At 31.3% G+C, this 17,548-nt stretch overlaps 3 protein-coding genes across 3 annotated transcripts in view; 1 reads left to right on the forward strand and 2 right to left on the reverse strand.

Annotated features, from left to right (window-relative positions):
• The first annotated feature begins 1,696 nt into the window (after positions 1 to 1,696).
• LOC117168721 (protein lethal(2)essential for life-like) lies at positions 1,697 to 4,255 on the forward strand. The gene is made up of 2 exons (XM_033354445.1): positions 1,697 to 2,103; positions 3,519 to 4,255. Exons 1-2 carry the CDS (start codon positions 1,864 to 1,866, stop codon positions 3,864 to 3,866), a joined length of 588 nt encoding a protein of 195 aa, XP_033210336.1. The 5' UTR covers positions 1,697 to 1,863; the 3' UTR covers positions 3,867 to 4,255.
• A 1,660-nt stretch (positions 4,256 to 5,915) lies between these two features.
• On the reverse strand, positions 5,916 to 7,711 carry LOC117168720 (protein lethal(2)essential for life-like). The gene is made up of 2 exons (XM_033354443.1): positions 7,240 to 7,711; positions 5,916 to 6,397 (listed from the first exon to the last, which is right to left on the reverse strand). The coding sequence occupies exons 1-2, from the start codon at positions 7,586 to 7,588 to the stop codon at positions 6,135 to 6,137; spliced, it is 612 nt and encodes a 203-aa protein (XP_033210334.1). The 5' UTR covers positions 7,589 to 7,711; the 3' UTR covers positions 5,916 to 6,134.
• A 1,803-nt stretch (positions 7,712 to 9,514) lies between these two features.
• LOC117169255 (protein lethal(2)essential for life-like) overlaps positions 9,515 to 17,548 on the reverse strand; it is a 13,985-nt gene continuing 5,951 nt past the window's right edge. The window contains exon 2 of the mRNA XM_033355532.1: positions 9,515 to 10,143. Within this exon, the coding sequence (XP_033211423.1) occupies positions 9,875 to 10,143 (269 nt within the window). The 3' untranslated portion in view covers positions 9,515 to 9,874. The remainder of the gene's footprint in view (positions 10,144 to 17,548) is intronic.

A 17,548-nucleotide genomic window follows, 5' to 3' on the forward strand; every position in this document is an offset into this window, starting at 1 on the left:
ATATGGGGTTTTTAAATGGTAAATTTCACGATTTTCAAGGTGAAAACATTTTCTAAAGAAATGAAAATTGTTTAAACAATTGTAAATTTGCAAAAAATGTGTTCGTTAATTTATGGATAGCCCCGAAACTTCATACTAATTTTATAACATCTGAATTCTGAAATAACGTCCTGTTGGGTGTAGCTTGTAGCTTCTAGAACTAACCAGAAAAAACTCGAGAAAAAAGACTCAGTCCGTATACACTACCAGTCAGAAGTTTAAATTTACTTTTTTTTATGATTTATTAAGTTCTGCATAAAATGAGCCAAGGAATAACCCAATTTGTTGTAAATTTATTTGTGTGGATTTAAATGTTTTCTTTTAAAATGAAGGTAATGCCCGAAATAATCAACATTTTGTAATGTTCTTAGGCTCATTTTGAAGCCTTTTTCCACAGTTTTGCAACAGCTTATGAGCATAAATTTGGAAATTTCTTCTATCACAATGCAAGAATTTAAATTTGTAAAAAGAGAATTGGAAATGTTAATAGTATTCTTTGTGGTAAAAACAATATTTTCATACATATATGAAAATTAGAAGCACGAAATTAACCCAAGAACATTTTAAAAGTTGATTATTTCGGATATCACCTAAAATTTAAGAAAACATTGAAATTAAATTGACATAATCAATACTAAGAGAACATATCAATCACCAAAAAAGAGTCGAACTTAAAATTTTCACTGGTAGTGTAATAGTCACTTGAGACATGTATCCAATCTCAAAATAAGAGCTGCAAAAATGTTCTGTTGGGTGAATTTATTATTACCAATTCTATATTTCATCAAATTTATACGAAGCAATAAAACAAATCTTAATATTAAAAAATTTGAGAAGCTTTTAATTTCTTACATGAATCTTCATGCAAAAAATATGTAATTTTAAACTTAAAAATTAACAAATACTTAAAAAAATTAACACTTTTGATATAATTTTAATTTTAAAGTAAAAAGGATAAAATAGAAAGGATCAAATCAAATTAGACTAAATATAGTGCTTTAAACGAATTTAAATATAGAAACAGAAAGAAGGTTCTGGGATATAATATTGCTGACGGTGGCAGTGGACTGTTCGAACTTCGAATTTTCGAGCAGGTTCGTGAGTGTGCGTCACGTCGTGCGGCAGGGCGTAGAAGCGCGTAGATTTCACGAGAAACGACTAGAGTTATTATAAACGACTTATTATACCAGTTGCGGTAATAAAGATTCCCGCCCAATAATTGCAAAAATTTATAATTTCCTCCAAAATCTGTATTCTAAATAAATTATTGTAACAAATTTGACATTTAATCCATGTATTAACAAAATTGTCGTTCTATTAAAAAAATCATCGAGGAAATCCTGGTGTTATTTCCGGGTAAGGAAAACCGGGAGCAAGTCAATTAATTCTCGCGGTTTTCCTCGAGGAATCGGAAAATTCTCGCGCATTTTCTCCTGTTGCCTTAACCATTTTTTCAGTAAGGGAACTTCTGTTATGGTTTTGTTTAGTAATTTTAAAAAATACATTTTTATCACATTTCTATAAAAAGACGACCTTGAACGCATAATCAGATACATTGCATACTGGGAAAACAGAAAAAAATTCACAATGTTTAGCAATGATTCGAGAACTTTCTGACCTGCGACCTGGAGGGGTAGCGATGCAATAAATACGGCGACCAGCTGGCAAACGTTAGTATTCGTATAGCAACCAAAGTGGTAGCAACTACATATATAAGAATAGGAGTTAGCCGCCCAAAACATTCAGATATTTTGCTGTGCAAGATACGTTTGTGTTGTGTCAAGCAAGTGAGACATAGTTTTTAAATTTTAACAACAAAGAAAAATGTCGCTCGTTCCATTATTGTTCTCCGACTGGTGGGAAGATTTGGACCGCCCTCACCAGCTTCTGGATCAAAATTTTGGCCTTGGTCTACGTCCTGAACAACTGTTGTCGCCTCGCAGGCTTGAACAATTGGTTTCTCCCAGAAGATGTCCGATGATCTACTACCGACCCTGGGCCGACCTTATGCGCGAGGCCGATGGAGGAGCTTCCGTAGTACAATCAGACAAGGACAAGTTCCAAGTAAGTACCGATTTTTTAAAAATTTTTACTTTCACTCAACCTTAGAGTAACTTCAAATTTTTCCCCCATTTTTACAATTAAGTAGTTTTTATTTCTTACTTTTTATGTTTCAAGTAAATAAAAATGTGTAAAAATGTAATGTGACTACGAAATTGATGAAAATTGAAATCGGCTTTTGGGTTTCAAAATGTATCTGTTTTAGTGGAAATTTGATTTTTTTTTTGGATAAAAATGTAAATGTTTGAAAATTACTCTCCTTGGTTGAAGATTCAATTATTTTGTTGAAAATTCGTTTGCTTCTGTTGAAATCCACTTTTTTTTATCTAAAATCATTATAAATTTTTTTTCTCGAAAAGTTAATTAATTCGGATGAACTTTTCTTCTTTACTGAAAAATCTTTTAGTCTTTCTGTTTGGAAAATTCCTAGCTTTACTTGATAACTCACCTCCTTGGTTAGCAATCTTAAATTTTTATTTTTTGTTGAATATTCATCTTTTTTTTTCAATTTAACTATTATATAAAATATTTATTTATTTATTAATATGTAATAAGTACTTTTTTTAATTAGAAAAATCAGCTTTTCGGGTTTAAAATTCAACAATCTTCTAACACAATTGTCTTCTTTTCTTTCAAAACTGTTTGGTTGTAAATTGTGTTTCGTTTGGTTAAAAAAAAGCAAATTAAAAATGCGACTATTTTGATTGAAATTCAATTGTTTGTACGAAAATTCGTAGATTTGGAGGTTGCCTTCTTTTTTTCTATCATGTTTTTTATATTTTTAGTTCGAGTAGAGACATTTCAATGTTTTTTTCCAAATTTTGTTGCTGGATTTAAATTTCCAAGAATTTCGCTTTTAAATTGTCTTCTTTCAATTTCAACTGTGATTGTAAATGGTATTTCATTTAGTTAAAAAACTCGAATATTTAGTTAAAAATGCGACTGGTTTTGGTTGAAATTAATTCTTTTTTGTTCGAAAATTCGGTTGGAAATTTATCTTTATAAATGGAAAATACAATTATTTTATTGAAAATTAAAAAATTTTGAAAATTGAATTATTTGTTCGAAAAATCGTAGATTTGGAGGTTGTCTTCTTTTTGTATCCCTTGTTTTTTATATTTTTAGGTGGAGTGGATACATTTTAAGTGTTTTTCCAGATTTTATCGCTGGATTTAAATTTTCAAGAATTTCATTATTAAATTTTAATGTTAGAAGTTAAAGTAAAATATAAACTCAAATTAATTTATTTTTAATTTCTTAAGTTCAAAAAATTGAATTGCCTGGTTTTATTTCCCTATTTTCCATAGCGAATTTCGATTTCAAAATTTAAGTAATTCTATAAAAATTCCATGAAAAATTTCCTTGAAACTTTTCATAACACTTCAACGTAATAATTTGGTTCTCAAAAAATGTTGCAGGTCCAGCTCGATGTCCAGCAGTTCAAGCCGGAAGAAATTGAAGTCAAGGTGGCTGACAAGTACGTCGTCGTCAGCGGGAAACACGAGGAGAAAAAAGACGAACATGGTTGGATTTCGAGACAGTTTGTCAGGAAGTACATGATACCTGAGCAGTGCGACGTCGAACAGGTAAAATCAAGTCTCTCCTCTGATGGTGTCCTGTCAATTGAGGCTCCAAGAAAGGAACAACCCGAGCTTCAAAACGAGAAAGTCATCCCAATCGCACAAACAGGCAAACCGGCTGTGAAGGCAAATTCCGAAAAAGCTGCCATCAAGGGCAAAGAAGAGGTCCAGGAGAAGAAGAAGTGAAGATAAATACTATTTTACTACATACCTGCTCCAGTGGGCTCTAAATTAAAGAACGTTACTGGAACTGCTAAAAAAAAAGTTTCTTCGACGTACAAGTCAAGACGTTTTTTGAGCCGGTTTAGTTAGGTTCTTTACGTTTGTGCCCACTGGGAAACTGTGCTTAGAGTTCATTTTCATTGTTACTCTTATACTTTTTGAGACTGATTTTTTTTTTGCTGTGACGTATCTACCTCGATATATTTAATCACCGTTATTTCCAAATTGTAATCTACAGATACAAGAATGATATAGTAAATTAAATATTGTTATCACGTTGATATCTGTATGATACGTAATGTTACTACTGTGTGTGTAATACATTGTACTAATAAAGCAAGAAACCGGTAAAATTATCTTTCTTTAATAGCTACCCTATATTCCCCTTAGAGATCTAATATGTTTAGGAAAGTTTCTCATTTTACCATAATGTTTAGGAGAAAATGCTGCAAAAAAATTGTTGCAACAGCAAACTCAATTATGTTATTTTTTAGTTAATGGAATTAAAGCATTATCAATAATGAGGTCCATTTTTATTATTTTTTGTTTGTTAATTTTACTAATTTTTCAATTTAATATTTTAATCTGCAGAATCGGCGATGTTCTTAGTAATTTGCACAAATAAATTCTATAAAATTATTTCATATTTTCCAAAATTTTAGGAAGTTCCTTGAAAAAACCCCATTTCATTTTCTTGAAACCTTCAAAATCGAATTAAAATTCATAGAAATTTGCTCTTGATTAGTGCCTTGGAATCGTTTCAAATACTCTGAACTTAACTCTTAGAAAATTATCGTGTAAACGAATTTTTTGAAAAAGTGGTTAAATTATAGAATTGCTGGTGACCACTTTTATTTCATGGGCGCATTGTTTCCGAAATCAAACACTACTGGAACATGAAATTTAAGTAAAATCGAAGCGATTTGTTAAAAGGAAAGCATTAAAATTATTGTTAATTGCATTATTATAACGGGTCAAATATGGGTCTACCAAAAATTGAATTTGCCATATTCAGCTTACCATTAAAGTGTTTTGGACGTTCTTTCTCGGAATAAGAGTATATATACGAAAAACTGTTCTTTTTTAATAAAATTGAACATATTTTATGAATTATTTTCATCAATATAATCAATTATTAAAATTTCATTTGTATTTTTTTTTAAGTTGGAAAAGGGGTCGAGGTGCTTTAGAATTTTAAACGACTCTTAACAACTTTAGCAACTCTTCTTTTTTATGTAAGTAAAATGGTTTATATGAACAAAATAGTAGAATATGTTCAAGATATGTAAATAAAATTTTAAATTACACTTATTTATAGTTTTTTACCTTACAGGGGAGTTTCCTTTAAACAAATAGCTTCGAATTTACTTTAACTTCATATTCCAAAATATTTTGATTAAAAAAAAAAAAAAAAAAAAAAATCCAGGAAATGAAGGGAAAGCAGCTATTCTATAATTTAACCAAAAATGTAAATCACAATCGAACTATACTTGAAAGTAGCTTTAGCAACTCTTCTTTTTTATGTAAGTAAAATGGTTTATATGAACAAAATAGTAGAATATGTTCAAGATATGTAAATAAAATTTTAAATTACACTTATTTATAGTTTGTTACCTTACAGGGGAGTTTCCTTTAAACAAATAGCTTCGAATTTACTTTAACTTCATATTCCAAAATATTTTGATTAAAAAAAAAAAAAAAAAAAAATCCAGGAAATGAAGGGAAAGCAGCTATTCTATAATTTAACCAAAAATGTAAATCACAATCGAACTATACTTGAAAGTAGTAGTAATAGTAAGGATTTAAGCTCAAACTTTAAAATAAATTTCTTAATTAACAAAATCTGAAGCTCCTATAATCAAAATTATTTAATTTAATAGTATTAATACATTTAATAAAGTTATAAAAATTAATACATTTCTGACAATTTGTAAGCCGATCAATAAAATAGAAAAGTGACTACCGTAAAAATTAAATTAACACCATTCTTCTATGTACAAGATTTATTAATACTTTTTCCTTACATAAATAACAATTCCGTTAACTACAAATAATTGTGGAAATAAAAAATTCTAAGTATCTAATTCTACAAGAGTGATACATTCTACTTATGAGTTATACTCAGTCAATAGGAGTTACTAAGATGCCATAAATTACAAAAAAATGGAAATCTGAAAATTTTAACAGTCTTCAAAAACAGAGGTAAATTACAAAGAGTTTCGGTCCTTTTTTTCAATTACTTGCAGCAAGCTTTTGCTTTTCTTGAGGTTCTTCATTTTTTTCGATGGCAGGTTTTCCGGTGTGTTCAATTTGTACGGTTTTTTCTTTCTTTTCATGAATCGCCTCTGGCTTCCTGGGAGTAGTAATCGTCAGGACTCCATCAGAAGAAAGGGAACTCGTTGTCTTTTCAGGATCACACTGGTCAGGTACTAGGTACTTCCTAACAAAATGCCTTGCTATGTATCCATGGTCGTCTTGTTTTTCCTCGTGTTTGCCTGTGATCGAAAATTCAATTTGATTCCATCAATTTAACCAAATTCTCTTTTTAAATTTTAAGCAACATAATATGTTATTGGCACTTTTATACAAATTTCAGAAAGAATTTTGCACTTTTATTATATATTGAAAAGAAATCATTTTATCATAGATAATCTAATACAAAATAAGCATGAAAATTAATCACAATAAAAAAAAAAAGACTTCTAAGAAAAAAAGAGGGAGAAAAAGGGAAAGTAAACTTTCTAATTGTGATTGTTTTTCATGATAATTTTGCATACAATTATTCATGATAAAATCGATTTTTAAAAATTTTTAATAAAAAATGGTTAAATAGAGACACTTAACTCACGATTCACCTCAATTTCTTGAAAGTCTTTACATAAATTTTTGTAAGAAGAATGTCTTAAATAATAGCAAATTTATAAATGCATTACATTTTTTAACTTGTTTTCCTGTTTGAAAAAAGTTCTTAATAGATTGGTTCAGAATCACCTACAGACTTTCTATATGAATAAGTGATTAGATTTTTTCACTTAAAAAGTGAATATAATGAGTTTCTTAAAAAAGTGGCTAAAAAGTTATCAGAGAAAAGTGACTATGTGGTAGCCCTGGTGTGATATTTAAACTGTCAAATTGTTATTTCTAAAAGCACAAATACTAACATTGCATTTTAAAAAGAATGATCAAAATAAAGTTTAAAGGACAATTTTTGTAATAACTCAATTAAAATTAAATTAAAAGAAATTTAAAAAACCTAAATTAAAGAAACTATCTGTGAATTTTTCTAAATATCTAATTTTTCGGTACTACTAGACATAGCCATTTTTTAAATATTTACCTTCGACTACGATGCAATTGTCAACAACTTTGACGTTGATTTCGTCAGGTTTGAATTGCCGGATATCCAAGGCAACATGAAATTTGTCTTTATCTGCCTTGACAACTGAAGTTCCCCTCTCATCATCCCTCGTCGACTCTCTCATAGATTCCCTCATAGATTCCCTCATGAATTCTTCCCAGGGTTGAAAAAAGGTAGCAGGAAATCTTCGGTCGAAAATCGAGGACCTCAAAAAATGCTCCGGGCTCATTCCCAATCCGAAATGTTGATCAAAAAGTCGATGGGGTCGGTCCAGAGTCTCCCACCATTGAGACATCAGTTTGGGAATGACAGTCATTCTCGACCTCATGGTGATTTGAAATTTAATTTACAAATTTGTCCACAAAAAACTTCACTTGATTCAAAACGTTTGCAATCGTAAGGTCGCGGTACGGTTTGGAATAAAGCTGCTTCCTCTTGGCTGTTTAAAATTGATACTGAAGGTAGCGGCTAACTCGGGGCTTTATATAGACGATAGCCGGCCGGCATATTCGAGACGTAGAAAATTCTAGTCTAGAAATATCGCGAAGTTTCGATTGCCTTTGTGATTCTGTAAAACGTGATAATGGCTTTATCACTTAAACCGTTAACCATAGGGCTTTTTTTTCGCACCACTTAACCGTAGGCGGGGGGGGGGGGGGGGGGGGGGGGGGGGGGTCGATTTGACCCGATGCTATACAAAAATCGAAAACGTATTCCTAAAAATCTGAAAAAATTCATGGTTCTTGTTTGAACCTCCTACTTAACGGTACAATTTCGCTATATGTGTGTGTTTTTTTTTTAATTATTGATGATATAATTAACAATAAACAAATAAAATCATTGAAAAAATAGTTTTTTTTTTCAAAAATTCATAACTCAGAGACAAACGAATGAAATTGAACAGTTAAAAAAGGAAATTAAAGGGGAAGAGTGTACCTTTCAATAAAAAAGATGTCAAGAAATTTTCACGGAATTGGAACCCTCAATTTTCAGCATGAACTTATGCATTATTTTAGGTGTGAATGTAGGAGGTTTTGATAAAAATATACACATTGTTCTATGCAAAACGATTTATTTAGTAACAGAAATCGCTTTTTTTAAAACTAAATATTGTGAAGACCTATTTTTCGAATCTTCTGAGCGAGTAGCCGAAGGTTGGCCCTGAAATATGCGACGGAGAAGCTATCGTTGGCGACCCATACGTCATTGTTTAGTCTAGGACCCTTTGGCGCCTAGAACCCTATGGTGTATCGAAAACAAAAGTCTCCATGTGAAGTGGAGAAAACGACACATTCGCTTGGAATCGTCGTCCTGAGCGGATGCTTAATTTGATTGATCCGAATATAATAATTATTCATTAAATGTCTTAAAGTACTCCTTATTTTTGTAAACTATTGATAAAAGTTTTCACAATATAATTTTTATAAATATTCGGGACTTTGATTTTTTTACCTACAATATGTACACAGAGGACCATGATTTTTCATATTCAAATAATATAAAGTGAAATCGTAAGTAAATGCACCTATTATCGTTCGTGCGGGACTAACGGGTTATATTAATTAAATTTAGATATTTTATTCTGTTAAGTAAGTCTTTTTATTCTCAACAAATAACAGAAGTGAATGTTTTCTAGATTCATTATATGATAAATAAAAAAATACAATTTTTTTAAAATAAGGTTTTTTTAATAAAAAATATAAAACTAAGTTAAAATATTTTAAAAATTTTCCAAAATTATTTTTTGTATAAATTAAGCAATTCAGTAGATATGCAGTTTATTTCATTAAATTAAAAAAATTAATTTCTTCGTTATACATATAAGAACAATTTTGGGTCTCATAATTCATGAGGGGCCGTTAAAAAAATACGTGGCAAAAGAGTTACGTGTTTTTTGAACGGCCGCTGATTAGAAGAACCATAAACCATATATTCTCTAAACAATTTTCTAAAATTGAAAAATCTCTGCAATTTCTTAATAAATAAACAAAGGAAAACTGGAATTTACTTTATGCAGTGTGATTTCCATAGAATGATAAAATAATGTGAAAACGCAATTTAGATTTCGCATGGGTTATATGTCTTTCTCCTATTTTTATTTTATTATGGAGAAGTTAATATCTATAAAAAGAAGTTAACTGGTTTCATATTTGTTTTTCTTCATTAATTTTTACTGCAGTGGATATTAGTAACGAGATCTTAAGAACTAATTATTAAATTTACTGGGCGAATAAAAATAAAGACTTGAACAAATGGAAACACCAAATTTGTCTCATTATTCAGTAACAATAATTTTGTTAACAATTGTAAGTCTGTTCAAATTAAAATAATTGTAACAAATAACTGTGAATTTTGGAAGAATTTTGTATTAGTTTTATGTACAAGGTTTAATAATAGTTTACCTTACACAAAATCCTATTCTACGTAAGTACATACATATATAACGAAAATCTGGTGTATTTTTTTTAACTCAATCATAAAAGTTACATGTACTTAAGTATAAAGATACGCAATACACATGAACTCTAAAAGTCTAAATAATGTCATAATTAAAAAAAATGAGAAGTGATAAATAAAAAGATTGGCTTGGGGACTATTTAAGTCTCCCGAAGTCCTAAGTTGACTGACTAGAAGTTAACCTTTGCTTTTCTTCGGGTTCTTCCTTTTTTTCGATGGCAGGCTTTCCAAAGTGTTCTATTTTTATAGGTTTTTCTTCTTTAGCTGTTATCGCCTCAGGTTTCAGGGGAGTGGAGATCATCAGTACTCCATCAGTTGAAAGGGTACTCGTCGTTTTTTCAGGATCACATTCCTCTGGTATTAGGTACTTCCTGACAAAGTGCCTTGCGATGTAGCCATGGTCATCTCGCTTTTCTTCATGTTTGCCTATAATTTCAATTTAATTTTAGTAAATATAGTTAAATCATTTCTAATTTTAGATCTCCAGTTAAACTGCTTCAAAGAACATGAGAATCATATGCAAAACGGAAAACTGTCTGTCCATTCCGTACTTAAATTCATTTGCACTTTCGTTGTTCAAAGTAATCATTCCTGATTTCAAAGAATGTGTAAACAATATTTATTTTTTTTCCTTCTAGTTGAAAATAATATCGCGAAACAAGAAATCTGAAATATAAAGTATCTATAATGCAAAATCATATTCTGATAAAAAGTATAGTACGTAATTATGAATTAACATATAAATAAAAGAAATTGATCAATCATTCCAATTTTTAGAAACTTCCAAATTGTTGTTCTAAAATTTCCTTGGAATATTTGAACAACCTACCAGCAAATTATAATTTAATAACTTCTTGTAAAAAAAGGACGACAGTGATAAAAACATGACAAAAATGATAAATGAATGTTTATATTTGAAATCGATATTTTTAGAACGTATTTCATGCAAAAGTTTAATTTCAGTGTAATTAGAATAAGTTATTTGAATATTTAAAATATTAACTATTCAGCTGTTAAAATAAAAACGCTTTCATTTCGTAAGAATTTTTTATGAGACCATTTAAATTTGAGAGAAATATAGTCAAAGTTATTTTTTTTTAAATCTTCAAGTTCTAAATTATATATTTGATTTTTGCTGTTTTCGGGTGAAATTTATTTATTCTCAAACGATTTCAATTTGGAATTATTGTATAATTATCATAGATATAAGCTTTAAAGTTTAATTTAGAATAATTGAATTTAAAAATATCCAGTTTAGAATGTTTTAAATTTATAATTATAGAATCTTGCAGCACTGAGAATTAAATAAAAAACTTTTTTAAATTAAAAAATTTCCCAATATATTCAGCATCAATCAAGGTTTCCTCCTTGTATTTTTTCAATTTTTTACATTTGAATATTAATTTCTTTGATTTTCAAAATTTTTAATTGTAAAATCTTTGAAGAATTGAAGTAAAAATTGTATAATTTGAAACCCTAATAACTTTCTGAAAGGATTCATTATTCACATTCTTTTTATAATATTTAGATCTAGATGCTCATTGTATCATTTTGTTTTAAAAAATATAATAATTTTTACAAACTAAATAAAACTTTAAAAGAAAATATCTGAACTGTCCAGTATAGTTATCAAATTCAAGCTAAAATATATTCGGCGTCAGCGCCGAAATCGGCGCTAGAGAAGAGTTTCACTGTATTTTAGAAATCAAAATAATATTATTATACTGTTACTAAAGGAAGTTTTTCTTATGCAATCATATCTTACCAATTTTCGAAAAATTGGTTGAATTTTGATAAAAATTATGGTTTATTTTTTCGAGGAAATTATTCTATACAACTCTTCTGTTTCCAACTTCGAATGCAAACTTTTTCCTACGGCTGAAATTGTCACCATTTTTTTCAAAGAAAACCTTTTTTAAACAAATAACTGTATTTGAAGATTTTTTTACTTATTTTTAAACTTGGGACCAGCAGAGTTATAGGGTATATTTTTCTGGAGAGAATGAGAGATTGTTGATTCAAAATCAACCAATTATTCGAATTCGTAAAAAGCAACAGTAATACAAAATTCAATTACAAAAACTCTTAGTAAAGTAATTTTTATTTATAAGTTTTAAACCTAATTCATAAGAAATAAACATTGTTTTTTTTGTATTTCATGATAGAACGTCAATTAATTAGGTAAGGGATCATCTATATACCACGTGGACAGTTTACGGGGGTGGGGTCCGTGTGGCAGAAGTCTACGATTGTCCACGTCGGGGACGTCTAGCGAAAGTTCACGTGGATCACGATGGTCCGACAGTTTTTTTGTGCATATCGCCCCCAAAGTTGTGCGATTCCATAAAAATATACATTTTTTAAAATGTATTTTTAGAGAATTCGCAAGCCTCATGAAGTTTAACAAGTATTTACCGTTGAAAAATGAAAGTGTTTGTACATTTGATATTGAATTGTCAATAAGAGGTAAATGCGTTAAAGCTCAACATTTCTCTTCATAATTAGAATACTTCTTAAATATCACCCCCACAAGTCCGTTTTATAGGGTCCCAAAAACCCCATACTTGAAATATTGGTTTTTGCGAGTTTTTGGCGCTAATTATGATTTCTTGCGATTTTTAAAATACAAATTGTTTCTAATATATAACATACTACATTCTACTGATAATTAGACGTTTGCATAAATTTTTTAGACAATTTATCGTCGTACATAATATCGTGAGAAATTTGTTTTGGGGTAAACTTTAAAGGTTGTTTCGATCCTATCAACTTGTGTAAATGCACATAACACCATTATTTTATCACGAGAAGTTTAAAAATGATCATAAAACAGTGAAAAGTTGATTAGAAATCTCTGTTACTACAAATGGGTACATCCATTAGGGGTATTTGTCCCCCCCCCCAAATGCAATGCAGTCCTCCTCTGAATAATGCCGCTCTGAATAGTGCCGTTTCTCCTTATTTTTGCTAGATTTCATCCCCTACAATCGCGCTATCGCTTAGAGCGCCGGCATTTCATTCCAGTCTCTTTGAATAGTGCAACCCAAATAAATGAATGAAAATAGACTATGTACCGGATTAATGCTTTATAGTACATATAATGATTAATCAAATACTTACCGAATCAATGCTTGTGCAAAAAAGACTTATTTTTGTTGAATAAAAATCGCAACAACAATAAAAACATCCAAATTGATACACTTCATACTTGCGGGATAAAAAAGAAAATTGACGAGCGGCACTATTCAGGAAGAGCGGACGCGAATGCGATAACGCTTTCACGTGTCCAGAGTGGGGGAAGCTGAGTTCCACAAAAAATACTCCCCTACCAGCCGATGTCCGGCATTATTCAGAGAGCGAACTGTAGTTACTATATTTGGGCTTTTATTAAAATATACGCGCTATGTATTGTTAACACATCTAATACACTCACTTTATTATCACTTACATACACTTTCTTTAGTTTTATCTTCAAATATTTTTTCAAAGAAAAGTTAAAAGTACTAATAAGGGGTATTTTACCCTCCTTGAATGTACTGTTGTGAAAACCTCTAAAATGGGTCAACTTTAGAATAAAATTATTTTTGTAAAAACTTATGAATACTGTTGCAACTTTTGCACAGCAAAGATTAAAAAAAAAAAATCATGTTTACCCTGATAAAAAAAAGGGATGCAACCTCTGTGGGTTGAAATGCTGTAAATAATATCGGTTTTCGATAATAAACAATCTCTAATTAATTAAAAAAAACAATTCATTAGAAACAGAGACAGCTTGAAAAAAATATTTTTGAGGTTGAACTTTAGGTGTGCTTTTCATCTATTTGAAACGTGCTTTAGCAGAAAAGAAAATATACGTGTCTCGTTTTTTTGTCACTACAACAAAGCGAAGTTTCATTGAAAACGGTGACTGACACTTCGATGACCTTCCTTCTAAGTGAAAAATGAATAAAAAAATTATTTCAGAAAAATAATGCTTTCTACAGAAAATTATGAAAAGAAATGTGGTGTTTCAAACTCAATTAACCAACTATTGAAGATTCTGAATAAAATGTAGAAGAATGTTGTTTTCTAACACACGCACGAAATGTTCGATTTTCGATGTATGTATTGCGTGCGGGAAGAGAGCTGCGCTTGCGCTCTTGAGAAAGATTACTTTTCCTTGCTGTTGCGCTTTCGCATTTCGAGTCAGAATTACTTCCCAGGACTATCGGAATCATAAAATCACTTCATTATGATTTGACGCTTGAGAGACTGATTGTGAGTAGTGAATAGTTATTGGACATACTCGAAGTGATAAGTTACCATAAATGATTAATAAATTACCATAAATTACCGAAAATTTCCGAAAATTTTGGAAACTTTTAGATATCTGAAATGATCGGTAATTTGCCAATTATTCATAAATTTCTGAACATTTTTTAAATTTAGCCAGTTTTTCATTAATTTTAGGAAATTTTTGAAATTTATCAAATTATCCATAAATTTTCAGAAATGTTTGAATTTCTTCCAAAAAGCCTCGGATACCCTCAATTTCTATACATTTTCGATGATGTACAAATTTACCAACAATTTCCGGAATTTTTAGGTAACTTTTTTAATTTTACCATACATTTCCAAAAATTACCATAAATTTTCAAAAAATTGGTTTATATTGTTTCTCAGATCGAAAATTTCCCGCATTTGTTACAAAAAATATCGCGTAATGCAGGAGCTAAAAGTAAGCAGTTGAAACTCTTGTGAATTTTACCGTACTTGCCATCGGCTCTTCTTCGGGTCGTTTCCGGCTCGCCTCCAACCCGCCTACGACACCCCTTGAACGCGTCTCTGGCTCGCACAGCTAACTTCACACTCGTGTGGAACTGCCTACTATTCGCACTTGTAGCACAATATACTATTTTCTTATAGGGCATATTACGTGAAATTCATGGGGCTTTCGGAACATCTAAATATTATTTTTTCATAAATAAAAAACGCATTTATCTTTTTTTGTAGCTTCGAACAAATTTAGGGGCGATATGCATAAAAATACGAGAAAAAATTTCCAATCCATTTTCGAACTGACCCAACGTTGCACTCGCGTTCTCCTCAATCTGCAGATTTCTTTTCAGAAAAACGTGAAAAAAATTACTACATTTCGTTTGGACTTCCTCTTAAGTTGTATCCATAAAGTTTATGTTAAAAAAAAACGAATTTTCAGCCAATTCACAGCTCCTTTTGACTTCGTGGCTTTTGAATTCCAAGAATACTCATATTTTCATAAAATATGAAATTAATCCGCGTGGACAGACTATGGTAAAACGTAATTTGTTGTTCTTAAAAACACTCTAATTGAGTATATTCAATCATTTTAATATTAGCAATCCTAACAATCCTAACAATCCTAAAAAAAGATAAAATATCACATTATCTTAAAAATATAAAAGGGCTGATTCTTGAAAATGCTGATAAGGGACCGTTCAAGTATTATGTAAGCATGATTTTTTCTATTCATGACCCCCCTCCCCCAATGTAAGCATATTTTTGCATTACGAATATACAACAATAATTATCTATTTAAACCCCTTTCCATCTCAAAATGCTTACGCAATACTTGGATAGCCCCTATAAGTTTGTTACATTCGCTTTATTATGAAAAATACTTTTTTCCTAACCTTGATTAAAATTTATTAATAAATTTTTAATTCTGTGAAACCCTGATACTGTGCAGGTTTTGGGGCTCGTGATGGTGGGGAACAAACCCGATTGAGTTCCGCTCCACAGATAAACGATTTTGTTTGTTCTGGCCTGAGTGATCATCGCACACTCCCTGCAAGGCCCTTTAACCTAACTTTTTCCTACCTGCGGCGCGGCCTCAATTGTCGGAAAAAACTATATCGGGGAGCCCTATTTCGGAGTATCACTGTATTCAAATTAACCCATGTAAAGTTTATGCACTATACATATACAGCTAAATCTGGATTCAGTGATTCTGGATTTAGTGTTTCCGAGAATTGACACCGCGAGTCGGAATTTCGTGGGAGCAGCTGCTGGGAGATGTGCGGTGCTCTCTTTGGCGTGAAAAAACAGAGAGAGAAACAGGAGAGAGGCAAAGCAGTTCCGAGACTCTGGATTTATGTTCAAGATCAGCCTCAAAACGGATACTAAACCCAGAACTGAATATGTTATTTATGAAAATAGTTTAAACCTTGAAAAAATGGGTGCGTTACAAAAATGTCTAAGACATCTTGTCGCTTTAACACAGAATTTCACATTTATTTGCATGATAAAACTTAGAAAAACTGAAAATTTACAAATGTAAAATTGTATTATTTAACCAAAGCCAGACATATTCCTCAGAATTAAAATTTGTATGTAACATAAGCAAAAGGAAATTTATTGTCAAATATCAATCGAAAGTTGTATTTTTGCAACGGGTGAAAAATGACCATTTTTCAATATTTTCATCGCATTATGCCAATTGAAATAATTATTTTTGAAACCCAAAACTTACCCAAAAAGTTAAATTTTGAATAAAAAATCGAAGACTTACATTTTCACTTAGATAGATAAACATTTATTTTTCGGCCTGCTGGCCTTAAAAAATTGACTTACTTACACTTCCATTTTTTACAAAATTTTCTTACAACTATTTCTTCGAAGTACCTACCATTCATCCACACCTAATAGCTAATCAGCTCGTTTCTATATCATAACCTTCCCCGCTGCGCCACGCCTCGCACGCATTTCGCTCTTTTATCGCTATAATTCGCATTACCAGCCTCTGTCTTCGCGGCTGACACCTAATACTTAATTACTATTTACAATATTTACATTTTTCTTACATCTACTTCCTCTCCTATTTACAATCTTTCCTTCTCCATTCCTCTTCCTCCTTTCATGCAACAATACCACCATGCTTATCTCACTCCTTTCCACCTCTTTACATTTCTCCAACCAGTGCTCAACTTTTGCATCCTCTTTCCCGCACAGTTCACACATTCTCTTCTCTATAGAAAGCCAGAACCTATTATAACCTTCCATGCAACCGCATCTCATTCTCGCTATAAGTCTCTGACTACCTTGCTCTCCTTTCTCACACAAATATTGCGCTCTCATCCTTGGCATAATACACACATAGTTCCCGTTAAACCTTTACTCTCTTATCCTCTCCTCTCCTTCTGCCTTCTCTTTCTCCATGCCATTCTTTTGAATCAACTCATATACCTTCCTTCCTCGTGCCTCCTGCTAACTTCATCCATCTACAATCCATTCGTTCTAAAATACCTTTCCCTTTCCACATCCATCTTTGTACCTGTTATAATCCCTAAACTCGTTCTTCCTGTCTCCCTCCTGACAATATAGTTCGGTGTATTCCTTGCCAACCCCGGTCTCCACTTTACATGCCTCTCCTGTATCCTATTTACCTCCTCACTTACTCTACAACCCCACCCTCCACTCCGTAAAATAAGACACTCCCCCATTCCTTCGAAACAGGAAGCCCAAGTACACAAACTCTTTCACCTCCTGTACCGCTTTTCCCTTCCCCTTCCCTCCCCTATCTATTCCACCTCCCTTCCTGAACACCATAACCTGCGACTTGTCCGCATTTAACTCTAGCCTATTTTTGTCCAAGTATCTTCTCAACCTCTTCATCATCTCCTTTAAAGCCTCTTCGCTCTTTGCCAGCAGCACTATGTCATCTGCATATGCTAGTGACCATATCATAACTCCTCCTATCCTTGTAAAATGATTTGATTTCAAATCGTAGATTTCAAATTATTTATGTCTTACGGTCCAATCGTAAATCGAAAAAATAAATATGAGTCAAAAAAACATGTTCTTCGAAACTCAG

Source organism: Belonocnema kinseyi, chromosome 3 (genome assembly GCF_010883055.1).
Source record: "Belonocnema kinseyi isolate 2016_QV_RU_SX_M_011 chromosome 3, B_treatae_v1, whole genome shotgun sequence".
NCBI classification, from domain to species: domain Eukaryota; kingdom Metazoa; phylum Arthropoda; class Insecta; order Hymenoptera; family Cynipidae; genus Belonocnema; species Belonocnema kinseyi.